Here is a 15,168-nt window from a genome sequence, read left to right as displayed (position 1 = left end):
TAACAGGATTCCTTTCTGGCTAAGCAATTAATTTTTAATTCTGTTTGGGTGAAAATTTTAAACAGCCAATAAAAATCCAAATTTATAGTATAGTTAGGATTTAGTAAGAATTTTAGAATTTTAATTTTTTTAAGTGGAAAGAGAAACAATCTGCTAAAATAAATTACTGGAGAAATCTGAAAAAAACTGAAAATAATTTAAACTTCGTGGGATATGTAAGCTTGGGCCAGTGGAAGAAAGGAGGGCAAGTTCTATGTCAGAGAAAGCAAATGTTTTTATTAATAACCTTTTGCCTCTATTAATCGAATAGATTAAAACACATTAACTTTCATTATTATGATAATCATTAATCAAAAATATTAATCTTTATAACAAAACAGCAGCAACAACCATTCATTTGGGCTAATTCATTTATTCTGATAAACCTTACCACCTAAGTATCCACACTTCACTGATAAAGGAACTCATTCAGGGAACCTAATGGGTTATTCAAGAAATGTTTAGAGCTAACCTCGAAAGTCAAAATGTGCTCAATTATTAATGCCATCAGGTTGTGTTGCAATACATAACTGTATTCTGTATCTGTACTAAAAGTACCAAATTTGTCTTCAAATGACATTTATAAATTATGCCTATCACACACACATCAATATCATTGCTATTAAGATTTTAAAACTAAACAAGAACTTTATGAAAACAGTAGCATTTCCTACATTTACTAGAAACTTATTTAGTAATTAAAGGCTCAAGAAATCAACTGAAATGAAGGAAACTTTAAGGACCCTAATTCTTGCCTCCTCTCTAAGGCTAAGCCTAAATTTACTGTGTTTAAAAAAAACACAAAAGCCAAGCAGTTCTGAGTATGGAACTGGCATGTTTGATTCCAAAGCTCTAAAGAATAAAGATTGCTTACTAGAGTGACAAGAAACACAAGAGGTTCAATATACTTAAATTACATGGTAGAGGATAATTATAAACTCAAATTTGTGAGTAAAATCAGATGTCAAACTTGGAGAGCAAAATTAACTGGTTTCAGTGTAAAAATGATTATTTACATAGTAAAAATTATTATTATTGTACTTATTATAAAATCAAACCAAATATCTCACCCTTACAAGATCAGAGTCGTCTCTCTTGTCACTTTTTTTCCCCGGCAAAGGTGAAGACATTGTGTAATCTTCATTTTCACTGTGATCCATTTCAGAACTATCAAGCCTTTTAATATAGACATTTGTAATTGTTATTACAATCAAATAACCTTAAAAGTTTTTCCTGTTCCCTAGTGTAGCTTTATAACTTTATGAGGAAAAGTTTCATTCTTTTCAAAAAGTATCCATTTTAGTATCATATTTAACACCATTTGGCTATTTTCCATCATCTTCCCTTTTCATCCCTTCCCTAGATTACTATTAGCTGACTCCAAAGTGGCATTTCCTACCTCAATTCTAGCGCCTCTATTCTCCACCAATAATCTGGGCAATCTTTTAAAAGCACAAATTAGACCACTAGACTCTAGAACATCTTCCAGTTTTACTTAAAATCAAACCCAAATTCCTTACATTACCCACAAAGTCCAAACATAATCTGGGTACCTCACACCTTCATCCCTGACCATTATTCTCTCATTCCTACTCTCCAGCCAAATTGATCTCTCAAACACACCTAGCTCATTCCCTTAGAAAGAATCTTAGTGAACCCATGGGATTTGGAGAAAAAAAGCAACAAAGGCTGAAAGAAAGTTTAACCAAAAGTAAAGTAGGGAAACTACGAGTCATTTGTTGTGAATAACAATGGGAGATGAGGACTGGGTAAAACTATATAATGGTCTTGAAAACAAACAAGGGAAGCCAGTTAAGATTTCCAAGCAATGGAATAACCTGAAAACGTAGCATTTAAAAAAGATTATCTAGCAGTGATATGATATACAATACAAAGCTTTTGCACAGCAAAGGAAACCATAATCAAGACGAAAAGACAACCCTCAGAATGGGAGAAAATATTTGCAAACGAATCAACAGACAAAGGATTAATCTCCAAAATATATAAACAGCTCATGCAGCTCAATATTAAAGAAACAAACAACCCAATCCAAAAATGGGCAGAAGACCTAAATAGACATTTCTCCAAAGAAGACATACAGATGGCCAAGAAGCACATGAAAAGATGCTCAACATCACTAATCATTAGAGAAATGCAAATCAAAACTACAATGAGGTATCACCTCACACCAGTTAGAATGGGCATCATCAGAAAATCTACAAACAACAAATGCTGGAGAGGGTGTGGAGAAAAGGGAACCCTCTTGCACTGTTGGTGGGAATGTAAATTGATACAGCCACTATGGAGAACAATATGGAGATTCCTTAAAAAACTAAAAATAGAATTACCATATGATCCAGCAATCCCACTACTGGGCATATACCCAGAGATAACCGTAATTCAAGAAGACACATGCACCCCAATGTTCACTGCAGCACTATTTACAATAGCCAGGTCATGGAAGCAACCCTTTAAATGCCCATCGACAGACGAATGGATAAAGAAGTTGTGGTACATATATACAATGGAATATTACTCAGCCATAAAAAGAAATGAAATTGAGTCATTTGTTGAGATGTGGATGGATCTAGAGACTGTCATACAGAGTGAAGTAAGTCAGAAAGAGAAAAACAAATATCATATATTAATGCATGTATGTGGAACCTAGAAAAATGGTACAGATAAACCGGTTTGCAGGGCAGAAGTTGAGACACAGATGTAGAGAACAAACGTATGGACACCAAGCGGGGAAAACCGTGGTGGGGTGGGGATGGTGGTGTGCTGAATTGGGCAACTGGGATTGACATGTATACACTGATGTGTATAAAATTGATGACTGACTAAAAAATAATAATAAATAAATAAATAAATAAATAAATAAATAAATAGATTATCTAGCAGTGATATGATATACAATACATAGCCAGAGGAATAAGAAAGGGAAATAGCCAAATACTACAGTAATTAAAGAAAGGGAATGAATGATATGATGATAGCAGAAAAGAGAAGTATTAAATAAACACTGTAGAGAAAAATAACTGGCAAAACTTATTAGCACAGGGGAAAAATCAAAGACAATTTTGAGGCTCTTAGCCTAGATGGGTGAATTAGATCATCTTTGATTATAACCAGGAATTCAAGGAGAAAAGTCAGTAATTTAGGAAATGAATTGCTGGAAATGTTTTTGGTCATGTTAAATATGAGGCCATCCAGTAGAAAAATGTCTAAATGACATAGGTAAAGAAGGGTCACTTAGGTATCAGCCACTAATATGCATTAAAACAGAAATCTAGAAAAAACAAGAACTTTAGATGTAATTTTTGTTTTAATTCGATTATACTATATATCACTTAATAATTTATTCATTACAAGGAAATTGATAAGACATTTTAGAATGTCTCCTCCCTTCTTTACTGATTGGTTATGAACAGTGCAAAAGACAACATAATCTTTCATAATAACTTAGCAAAACGAATAAATGGTGGCAGTTTAGCCTTGTACAAGGCTCTGCTGCTGACAAATGGTATGCTAAGCCCCATGCTAAAACCAGTTAAAATGTGATTTATTTTCCTTTTTTCTTTCTTAAGAAGAAGAAGAAAAAAAAAAATCTCCTGCAAAGCATAATTCAAAAGTACGTTTTTAAACTATTTTTTTTAACAAAAAAGTTTATATACGTACATGGTAAAAGAAATTCAAACCGTATCAGAATATAAAATCATCTCCCTCCTACACTAGATTATTGTAAACACTATTAAGACATTGTGTACTCTTCCCAAAACTTTCTATGAATATACAAGCAAATGAAAATACAAACCCTTCTTAAAAACTCAAAAATACTTTACACTGTTCTATTCTTTGCCTTTTTCACTCAATAATATATTGTGGAAGCTCTTCATATGAGCTCATACCTCATCATTTTTTAATGACTATGTATTCCATTGTATGGATGAACTAGACATTTAGTTTGGAAACTAGCTTATGTCTACCAACAATGATTGCCCCAACAAGCTAAAATATGAAAGGCTAAGATGGAGTACCTACCTAAGTGAACAAGCAAATACATTTAACTTGTAAATGGCTACCAGTGTTAAAATAGGAATGTTCAGATATGCACTGATTTTCATTCACTGACATTAAATGTAAATGATGTTATTTTAGATCTCATAGCCTTGATGGAGTCCTTAAATGTTAAGTATGGTATTTCTTACGTACTTACCTTCCTTTTATTCTTCCAGGAGAGCTTGGATTTGAGCTGCTGCTTGCATTGCTTACAGTTTCCATTCGTGATGATTTTGTCTGAGATTGTTTGCCTGCTGATGAAAGCGGCTTATTAACAGCTCCTAGAACATTGGTTGTTTTAGGCTGAAATGGAAAATGCACATCTTTCTATTTGATTAAAACCAAAAGAAGTTTAGATGTAAAGAATCATAAATAACACCTGTCAAAGTATTTACATATACAAATCATGAAAAACTTGCCTATCCTTCAGCAAAATAAGAATAAGAATTATAAATTGAATATCACTGAACAAATATAAAACTATATAAACAGAATAATAGTTGTTTCTTAGTTACCTGCAGTAAAAGGCTTACATAGGAAGTGAGAGCACATGAAATGTATAGTCAACAATGACAATTGATAATTAGACTCTTGCTAGGGAAGGACATAAGAAGATGTCTTTTTACTTTAATATTTTAATCTTAATATTACAGGATAAAATATTTGAAAGAAGGTCTCCAGGGTTTTACCATAAGCTAGAAAACAAGTTCTATATCTCAGCTTGCATCTATATAGTAAATATAACTATTTCTTACTAGTAAATGGAAGATATCTAATACTTTTGATGCATCAATTTTTAAAGAAATACTAAATAACATAATTATGCCAACAGTCACACTAAAATAAACTACCACATAAAAATTAAAACAATTTTCAAAACATACTTTTCCAGGAGTGAAAAACGATTTCATTTCTGGAGGCAGATAATTTTTGGTGTTACTGAAGTTCTACAAGCAAGAGAAAAAAATCATAGTCAATGACTACTGAAGCACTGTATCTACAAGGTGATTCAAAAGCCAACAAAGCATAGAGCAGCTTTTGTTTTGAAGTACATTATAAAATACATATTTGTTTAAACTAAATAGTCAGTTGAAACACAAAATTTTAGTCACTGATTTTAAATGCTGTAATAAGCTTAAACTAACCTCTTACTAATTCTAGTACTAACACAACATATTTGAGCTCTAACATGCTAGAGCTCTAAGAGCTCATCAGCAAACACTGTACACTGGGTAAGACGTTAACTGGTATTTTGCTTTAAAAAAAAGAAAAAGGTAGTGGCTGTTTCCTCTCAGTTACTTTAACAGGCTTAGATGCACTATAAAACTCCAAGAGAGATTCTAAAAAACACCTTTTTTAGTATCATACAATACTTGAGTTTTCTGAGAGTGGTTTGGGAACATCCCTGTAGTGTTCCCAGGGTCTTGGGCCTGTTTAGTGTCAGTTCTCTGCTTGTTTCCTCATACCAGTTAGAAATCTCAAGGGCTTATAACTTCAGACTATCTCTATCAGCATTTTCCTTCCCATTTTGGATCAATGGCCATTATCTCATAGATTTACAAGCTTTGATCACATTTTTGCCTGTGCTCTTAGACTAGCATAAAACTTGGAATACAAACTCTAGATCATCCTGACTCATCTCGGAACCTATTTGTGTCCTCCAGTTTGGCCCATATTCTGGTCTTGAACCACATTGTTAAGACTCATGGCAACCTTTTCATGACATTAGTAGTGGGTCACTTCTTGATACTGATTCTTCGTGATCTTCCCACAACCTAGTGTTGAGAATACATTTTATTTCAACTTATACAAACAAATCCTAAAATAACTACCTTGTCAGGCTGGGTGAAAAAACGAGCTGGTAGTACTGGGTCTTTAGGAGATTCCAAACTATATGTGGTGCTTTTTGACATGATGATATTCATGGCAACATCACACACAGTATACAGTTTCTGCAATGGTATTAAAAGAAAATTAGGTACTTAAATCAGTATCCTAGACTCTGAGAATTAGGGGTAATTCTAGAACATGCATTTAGTATGCAGTTTTCAGGACAACAGTGTAAGTTAAAAGACTTACTCTATTATTTTCATTAGTTTACTAGTAACAGCATTACTACTAATTCTATATTAATTCTATGTTAGTAAGTCTAATTATTACTAATATGAATACTATTATTTATTATACTACTAACAGAAAAGACTGACGTTGTCTACAGAAGTTTCATACCCTATACTCAAATGCTTGAAATCAACATGGAATCATAACTTTACAAAGAATTACATACTTCATTCATTTTTGCATCATCTGGTCCTTGAGCATCTTTTGTTTGTTTAATATTTTCTACCATCTTTCTGATAAATGCATGACTGTTATTTTCATTTTTAGCCATTAATATTTCCAGAACAAACCAAAGACACCTAAAAAATACCAAGAAAAAATTCACTGTTAAATACAGAAATAATTCTAAATATAAATATAATGAACTCCAGGAGCAGGAAAAATTAAAAATAAACAGCTGTAAATCAATAGAGTAAAAAAAATATGTCACACACATATCACAACATATCGGCAATGTACGTGGGAGTTCGTAATACCCCTTTTCAAAGTCTCACTAACTTTCCTAGGGAGGCAGGTTAAAAAGAAACAGAAATGGTGGAAAGAATGAAGTGATCTTAATCCCTGGCTATGACAGGAAGGGAAGACTGCTTAAAGGAATAACTGGGCCATAGATAAAGTGAAGCCTCAAATATTCAAGACTGACTGTAGTCCTGATTGGAAGTCTTCAAGAAAATCTAACCACCTTACTCAACAGTGAGAATCTTCATCAATAAATCTGAGGAAAAAGGTCATGGCTGACAACTCTACATAGTGCTTTTGCTTAAAGAAAGAAAACAGTAAAAGAAAGTTTCAGTACCTCAGTTTTAAAGTTAATTACATTAAATTCTACTCAAGAAAATACTGAAAGTGCTTTGTCTCTGTGTTACGCAGACACAATGGGACAGAGGGATAGCACAGAGGAGAAAATGGGAGAAGAGAGAAATGTGAAACAAGGTATCATTCTAGAAGGGAAAAAAGTAACCTTTGAGACCTCAGGCACAGGATAAGTTCTTCTGGTGTGGCTCTCTGCTGGAATGGAGATCACTCATGGCTGTACTAGGGCAATTTACAAATACCGCACAAAATGTTTAGTAAATTCTAAAGAATATTTTATATATTTCAAAAACTAATGTGTTCCGATAAGGAGGAGTGGCTAAAAGCTGTCATTAGTTATATAATCACTCTAACACAGAATTCATTTTGGGAAAACTAACTGCTTATTTTTTAAAAATAGAAACTGTGGCAAAAAGAGGGTAAAAGCTTTTTCTCTTGTCATGAGAAAGTTATCAATAATTTAATTTTATTCTCTTGAAGCACCTCAAATATTTAACTATAAAATATTTCTATGAATCAAGAAACCAAGAGTTATTTTCCTTTAATAGAAGCTAAAGGCATAAGAAATTAATTTATTCAAAAACCACAAAGGTCATTCTTTATTGTAACAGAAACAGGGTCTCATCCATATTTTAAAGAACTCTGGTAGTCTTACAAAGACTTCTCTAAATACCGTTATATTCCCCTATCCCACACCCAGGCATATAGAGTCTTCTGGTCTCTCAACAAGAATCTTTGAAAGAACTGTAATTGTCATAAACTTTAATTAGAGAATCACCAATGAAGTAGTAAGTGGAATCAGTTGCCTGGTTATCAACTTGGCCCATTATTAAATTAGACTATTCTCTATTCCTTATGGAGGAAGATAGTAACTGCAAAGAAAATGTGCTTACTATGTGAATAAAAGAGAGTATTAATTCTCCCCACATGAAAATCTATACAGTGTTTCAGAAGAAAGTAGGAAAAGATAAGAACTGGAATGGAAACTCTTAATGGGTTGCTTCAATAAAAAAGAAATGCCAGACTGGTAGAGAAATAGGTCAGTAATACAGTAATTATGCTAAGTTGTTTTGGGAAATTATATAAGAAATGAAATATGAAGAGATGGTATGAAAAAAGAAAAATAAGAGAACAAATAAGGTAAAGAACCTTAAACTCCTAAGAAATGAAATAAATTTAATACACTAATTATAACTGAGATTCCATTATCAGCAGGAAAGGGAAAAAACTTTCAGAAAATATGAAAATGGGATGGAAAAAGTCTTACTCTTTAACATCTTTAAGTTGTTCAATATCCTGTACTTTGACATAATCTGGGTCATGTGCCAAAAGGTGAATTGTATATGGAACAACATACTCGGGTAGAAGAGACAATAATTTTTCTGAAAAAGAAAAAGAAAAAGAAAAAAACAAAACAAAACAAAACAAAAACAGCCAGGTTAGAAAACCAAATCTTACTCATTCTCTTTCTCTCTCTCTCTGATACTATGTTTCCTGCATCCCAATAGTTTACCACAATATGACTGGAAGGAAAATATATTGAAATGTCCAGTGTTGAGGTACATCATAAATTAAAATTTATTCATTCATCCATCATGGCCAATATTGATTTGCCTACTAAATGCACCATGTGCTGAGGCTACAAAGACAAATATTTCAATTTTCAATAGATATGGGAAAAAGTGACCCAAACTATATTCAAGACTAAGGAACATAAGATCTATTTTTCTTATTATTAGTAACTCTATGTTCAACACTCCCTTGTAAGCTGCAGAGCAAAATGAAAAAAACTAGTAAATTTTTCAGTTAGTATGACACAAAAACAGGAGTAACGGTTGATACTATTTGATACTATTTGTAACATAAGAACAGATATAAAGGAATAGACATTTTGTTTCTAGGGCATTTTAAATAACAAACATCTTTTTAGTTTAAATTCAAGTATTTTAATATTTTGACTGAGATCAGCATATTCCATTAGAGGTAGAATGGAAATCCTAACTAGTTTTAATAAAGGTTACTCAAAAGACCAGGATTCATATTCTGAACAATTCTTTTTATATTTCCTACTCTCAAAATTTTAAATCAGATGTTCAATCTAGAGTATAATAATGTATGTGTCAATAAGGCACCAAGTTTTCTTTATTTCTATTGCTGAACTCAAAGAGAATAAGTTTGTGTGTAATATCATTCATTTCAAGGTAGGTATAGAAGAAAAAAGTAGCAAGGTTCAAAAGTCAGTGAAAAAGTCTGTCAAACATTTATTGAGTGCTTACTCTTTTCCAGGCCTTCTATTTTTATTGGGGCTTACTATTTTAAATATAAAGATGCATAAGACTAGATAAAGACCTCACACTAAAGCATGGACAGGACAGAAGCTATACTTCAATGTGGACAGTGCCCTAAAATAAGAATAGCTAACAACTACTGAGTACTTCTTTGGACCATGCATTATGCCAGGTGCTTTATACACATAATTTTTTAATCATAATCATAACCACCATAAGCTATGAGTAAAACTATACCAGTCTTACAGAAAGGAAACTAAAGCTCAGATTGCGCAAGTAACCTGCCCAAACACAACCAGTAAATGGCAGCGGTGGGATTTGACTCCAGAGCCCTCATTTTTTCTAAGGTGAGTTAGGAACAGAAAGAAAGAGGGTCCTAGTGATGAGGTAACACCAAAACTGTATTTTAAAGGGTTCAAAAGGGGCAAACCACTCTCCTTGGTTTTGTTAGTTTGTTTGGACAGAAGGGGAACACAATTTCCAGACAGAGTTGACAACAGAGAAAAAAGATGGCTATACAAATTTCAAATAATCCAGAGTACAATGAGCACAGAATTTATAGTCAGGAGTAGCTAGAGAGAAAGCTTAAAACTCAGGCTGAGAGTAAACTATAAAAGGCCGTGCTAATGAGCTTCAACTTGATCCTATGAGCAATAAGGAATCGACAAAGGTTTCAAGCAAGGAAGTGATGTGATCTGATCTGTTTTAGAAAGATAATTTTGACAGTGGTGTGACACAGCTGGAGGTGGGTCAGAGGCAGGGGAACATTTACAACAGGGAGTTTGTTAGGAGTATATAAAATAATCCAAGTGAAATATAGCAGTGTAGGAGAGTTGAGGAGAAATATTCAAGATATCCAGAAGAAGAATTAAGAGGATTTAGTGACCAATGAGAGGAAAAAAGAAGGCGTGAAGAATGCCTCTGATTTCTGACTTGCATAACTGAATGGATTTTAATGCTGTTGATCAAGTCACAGAAGTCAGAGGGGCACAAAAACTAATAGTGTGGATGGGGTAAAGTGAGCAGATTTTAAAACGGCACACAGGAACCTGCTATTAATGTCAGCTACAGGTGAGGACAACCAATAAAGATCAAAGACCTGTACTTTTTTAAACTAAAAGATAGTACTTAGACAATCCTCATAAATGTATCGCTTACTGTTTTATTTACCTCCAAAGTCACTGATTTTTTTCCCTTGGCCTTTTAGTCAGTTGCATAAAGAGCTATGGGTTGATATTTAAATACCCATGCATTTATATTTTAAAATGACCTATTAAAAGGAAAAGCTGCTATTGAAGAACAGTAACAACTTCTTATTTAATGAGGGCAAATTAGAATAAATAAATAACAGTAACATCATTTTGTGTTCTATAAAACTGAAAACTGGCAGGATGGGAAAGTACACTTTTCATTTTCATATACGCTTACCACTAACAGCTGCATGCTGTTTCAGATACTCGCGTCTCACGTTGATATTTTTTACCAGACACTGCCTGGCATGAGCTCTTCTTTCTTTTACAGGATCTTTTGCACAAAGTGCACAAATTGCCATATACTCAAGTGGAAGCCGTAATCGGGAAAGACCTTTGTGCAGTTTCTGAGCAAACACTTGTCTTACTTGATAGCATTCATCCTGAAAGACACAATTATTCCACATATTATCCACAGGGTACCAAAGAGTAACAACTTTAGATATGAAATTCGCTATATCAGGTAACCAGAAGGGTAAACATAGCAAGTTTACCCACAACCACTGCTTCTGTTCACAAGACTGAGATGTGATAAAGTTAATATCAAGGCTGGAGTGATCACCTGGACCCTAATAACTACCAGCTACCTGGTGTTAGAACATATTGAATGTAATCTTAAAACAGATAACACTAGTAAATATTAATCCATCCTAACTTAAATAAATGAGATATGTAAAAAAAAAAGTGTGAACACTATCTAATATTTAGCTTTTTCATTTGCTGAGCAAGATAAAACTCTGTCCAATTTATATATTTTAGCCCTATCATTTAAAAAACTATTCATATTGAAATGCACAACTCTGAAGGCAAGAGTTACTAATTTCAGAAACATCACATTACTTTTATTTAGTTCTATAAATGAACCAATCTGTTCATTGCCACTGTGCCGGCTTTCTTCACACTACTCACTCTTCTAGACCACCCACCTCCACTCTCCTAGTCCTCATCTTTAACGACAGCTCCTGTATCTTCCAGAAATCACTGCGAAATCTGTATCCTGCATCCACTTCTGTGCTCCCTTAGCACTCTGTGCATATCTCCACCATAGCCTTTAGTATACAGTATGAAAACGACTGGTTTATCTGTCTTAACCAGTGCTGTTTGTTCCTTGAAGATGAGAACAACACCTTTATTTTTCTCTGTGCCTCTAAACCTAGCACAATATCTGGTACACAGATTATGAGAATTTTTTCTAAATTATAGGGAAAAGCTCATATGACTTTTGAGCCATATATGAGACATACAAAGACCTTCTATGACATAAAAAGACTTTCATTATTACACCTTACACTCCACCAACGAACATAACATGTGGTATGTTTCATATTATTGTAACTTTATGTTTATTTCTTCTATCGAGAATATAAATTTTGTTTTTCTTCGAAACCTAGGTCATAACATCTTGCCCTTATCATTAAATCCTTATTTTGGGTATCTTCTTTCATTTAATTTAAACTTCAGTTTACTACAATACCAAATACCCACTTTTAAAAAAGTAGTCAAGTGCAGCCACTATGGAAAACAGTATGGAGGTTCCTCAAAAAACTGAAAACATAGTTGCCATATGATCCAGCAATCCCACTCCTGGGCATATACCCGGACAAAACTATAATCCAAAAAGATACAGGCACCCCTTTATTCATAGCAGCACTATACACAATAGCCAAGATATGGAAACAACTTAAATGTCCATCGACAGATGAATGGATAAAGATATGTACATATATACAATGGAATACTACTCAGCCATAAAAAGAATGATACAATAATAATTTCATTCTTTTTTATGGCTAATATTCCATTGTATATATATATACCATATCTTCTTTACCCACTCATCTGTTGAAGGACATTTAGGTTGCTTTCATGTCTTGGCTATTGTAAATAGTGCTTCTGTGAACACTGGGATGCATGTATCTTTTCAAATTAGAGTTTTTATCGTTTCCAGACATATGCCCAGGAGAGTGGGGTGGGGGAGGGATGGAGTGGGAGCTTGGGGTTAGCAGATGCAAACTATTATATATAGAATGGAAAAACAACAAGGTCCTACTGTATAGCACAGGGAACTATATTCAATATCCTGTGATAAACCATAATGGAAAAGAACATAAAAAACATATATACACACACACACACCTGAATCACTTTGCTGTACAGCACAAATTACCACAACACTGTAAACCTACTATACTTCAATTAGAAAAAAGAAGCAGTCACGCTTTCACAGAAATATTGTCTATCATCTACCCTCATAATCCACAAAAGGAAGTTAAACTTATCTCATTCCTTCCTCAGTATTACTCCTATAGGGAGAGGAATTTTCATTATTCAATTATTTATTATAAAGATACCCAATTACAAACTGTGTAAGTAAAAGTCAATATATCACAAATATATTCACAAATGAACAGACCATTCATTAAAATATTAAACAAGAGGGAGAGGAACAAATTAGGAGTATGGGATTAATAGATACAAAGTACTATATATAAAATAGAAAAGCAATAAGGATTTACTGTATAGCACAGGGCATTATACCTAATATCTTGTAATAATCTATATAGTGGAATATAATCTGCAAAAGTCAACCTGAATCACTAAGCTGGTTACACCTGAAACTAAAACAATATTATAAATCAAATATACTTCAATAAAGCAAACAAGCAACAAAAACACTGAACAGCACTCAAACATCCCTCCCCCTATGCCTGTCCCCCTAGTTAGATACACTAGGGGGACAGACCATGTCATTCTCTCATTAATCATCGAGGATCCAACAGTACAATGCAAATTCATTACAAAGTCAATTGTGAATCACAGCAAAGGTAGAAGAGTTTCAAAAAGTCATTAAAGTCATGTTAGAAAAGAACTGTCAAATCATATGCCAGGCAACTGACACATTTAACAACAAAAGATGAGAAAATTGACCACAATGATGATACAACATGTACATCAAAAGAGAATCATGTGAATAAAGATTAAAACATGTGCTCCTGGGAACTGAGGAAGTCTTCCAATGTTTGTTTTTTGTTTTTTGCAAAGATTTACCCTTTTCGTTAGGTTATTAAAAAAATATGAAGCAAAGGACAGATTTATCCTTTTGACTAGGTTATTAAAAAATGTGAAGTAAAGATTTACCCTTTTGACGAGGTTATAAAAACATGTGAAGTAAAGGATAGAGTGATACAATTTTTATCAGGAAAAATACACTCTCAAAAAAGCGCACTTGATACTTTCATGATTATACTTATAACCAATAATTGGTTCAACATAAAGAAGATGGTGTCTAATACTACAAAATATTTTTCCCAAGGATAAAGTTCCAATCAAAGCTTTTATTCACTACTAAGAAATTAATTTTAGTCTGCATCTTAAATTAAATTTTAATGTCCTTTTTAAAATTGAAATATAGTTGATTTACAATGTTGTGTTAATTTCTGCTGTACAGCAAAGTGTACTTTTTAAGTATAAATTATCCGTAGAGCTACTTCTAGTATCTTGCAAATAGTTCAGTTACTCTGTGTACTGCACTGTGTTATCAATGCTTATTTATATTTTCTGTTCTCCTAAGAGGTTATCTTCTTGAGGGCTGTAGCCATGACTCATCTTTGCATTTACAGAACCTAGAACAATGCATAGCACATAGCAGTACACAGCAGATTTTCATGAACTGCGTTCAAATTCTAAAATACCTAAGTAATTATTAAATAATTTTAAGATTCTTATTATTGAATTTCTATTCCTCCATATTTACTTTCTATTCAAATACATGACAAAGGTCACTGAGACACAATACTGCCTTTAAAGATCTCAACTCAAGTAAAGAGAAATAAACCATAGGTACATAACTAAGCACAATGCATGTATGTACTGGAGGACTATAGATAAAATCTGTAGCGGATCAAAAGGAAACCTGCTGTAAGAATAAGAGCACGTTTTCTGGAGAAGGCTGTGCCTGAGCCTTGATTTGCAGAAAGGGTTGGATTTGGATGTGTAGAAATGAGAGGGTGAAAACAAAATTAGAGGCAGCAAACCACAGGTACATAAAAGAAAAAAATGTTCGGCTTCGTTGAAATAAGCATGGGTAAAGGGTAGTGTGCTAAAAGGGATTTTTAAATGTATATTTGGGTCCAAATATTAGAAGGACTTGAATGGCAATGTAAAATATATGGGATTTGTTCTTTCTTACGAGTGTAAGCACCTAAATATTTTTGACCAGGAGCTAATGATGGGTACAGCAGTAAGAATGGTTAAGAAGGTATGAATAAAAAAAGATATAATAGATATCAAAGGACAGAATTATCTGTACTTTTGCAACAAGGTGTAACTACAAGCAAATAGTCAAATATAAATCATGCTTTTAGGTCTAAGAAATGCCAACCAGCTTTATTTAATGCTTATTGAGGCTCTCTGCATGTCAGGAAAGAATAGATTTGGGAAAGATTCAGTCTTACGTTCACAGAACATGAAAGTTTGAAATTTCTGTTTAGCACTGGAAGTGGGACCGGAAACTTGAGAAGGGCCAGAAAATGTAGTTGAGAAGCATGACAAAGATCAGGAGACAAAAAACAAAGAAGAGCGTTTCAAGAATAAAGGTG

The 15,168-nt window shown here is 33.4% G+C and overlaps 1 protein-coding gene across 6 annotated transcripts in view; it reads right to left on the bottom strand.

Moving 5' to 3' along the window:
- PDS5B (PDS5 cohesin associated factor B) overlaps window positions 1-15,168 on the bottom strand; it is a 201,216-nt gene that overhangs the window by 11,550 nt on the left and 174,498 nt on the right. For 3 of the 6 annotated variants that reach the window (XM_082365273.1, XM_082365277.1, XM_082365274.1), the window contains exons 25-31: window positions 10,749-10,953; window positions 8,300-8,414; window positions 6,386-6,518; window positions 5,931-6,050; window positions 4,983-5,045; window positions 4,256-4,401; window positions 1,110-1,215 (exon numbers count right to left, since the gene is read on the bottom strand). In XM_082365273.1, the coding sequence (XP_082221399.1) occupies window positions 1,110-1,215; window positions 4,256-4,401; window positions 4,983-5,045; window positions 5,931-6,050; window positions 6,386-6,518; window positions 8,300-8,414; window positions 10,749-10,953 (888 nt within the window). Of the gene's footprint in view, window positions 1-1,109; window positions 1,216-4,255; window positions 4,402-4,982; window positions 5,046-5,930; window positions 6,051-6,385; window positions 6,519-8,299; window positions 8,415-10,748; window positions 10,954-15,168 lie in introns of those variants that run through there. The other 3 variants (XM_082365275.1, XM_082365276.1, XR_014236915.1) reach the window with 2 other exon arrangements.

This window comes from Balaenoptera borealis, assembly GCF_965194805.1.
Source record: "Balaenoptera borealis genome assembly, chromosome: 18".
Classification (NCBI taxonomy): domain Eukaryota; kingdom Metazoa; phylum Chordata; class Mammalia; order Artiodactyla; family Balaenopteridae; genus Balaenoptera; species Balaenoptera borealis.
This window is presented reverse-complemented; position numbering and strand designations above follow the sequence as displayed.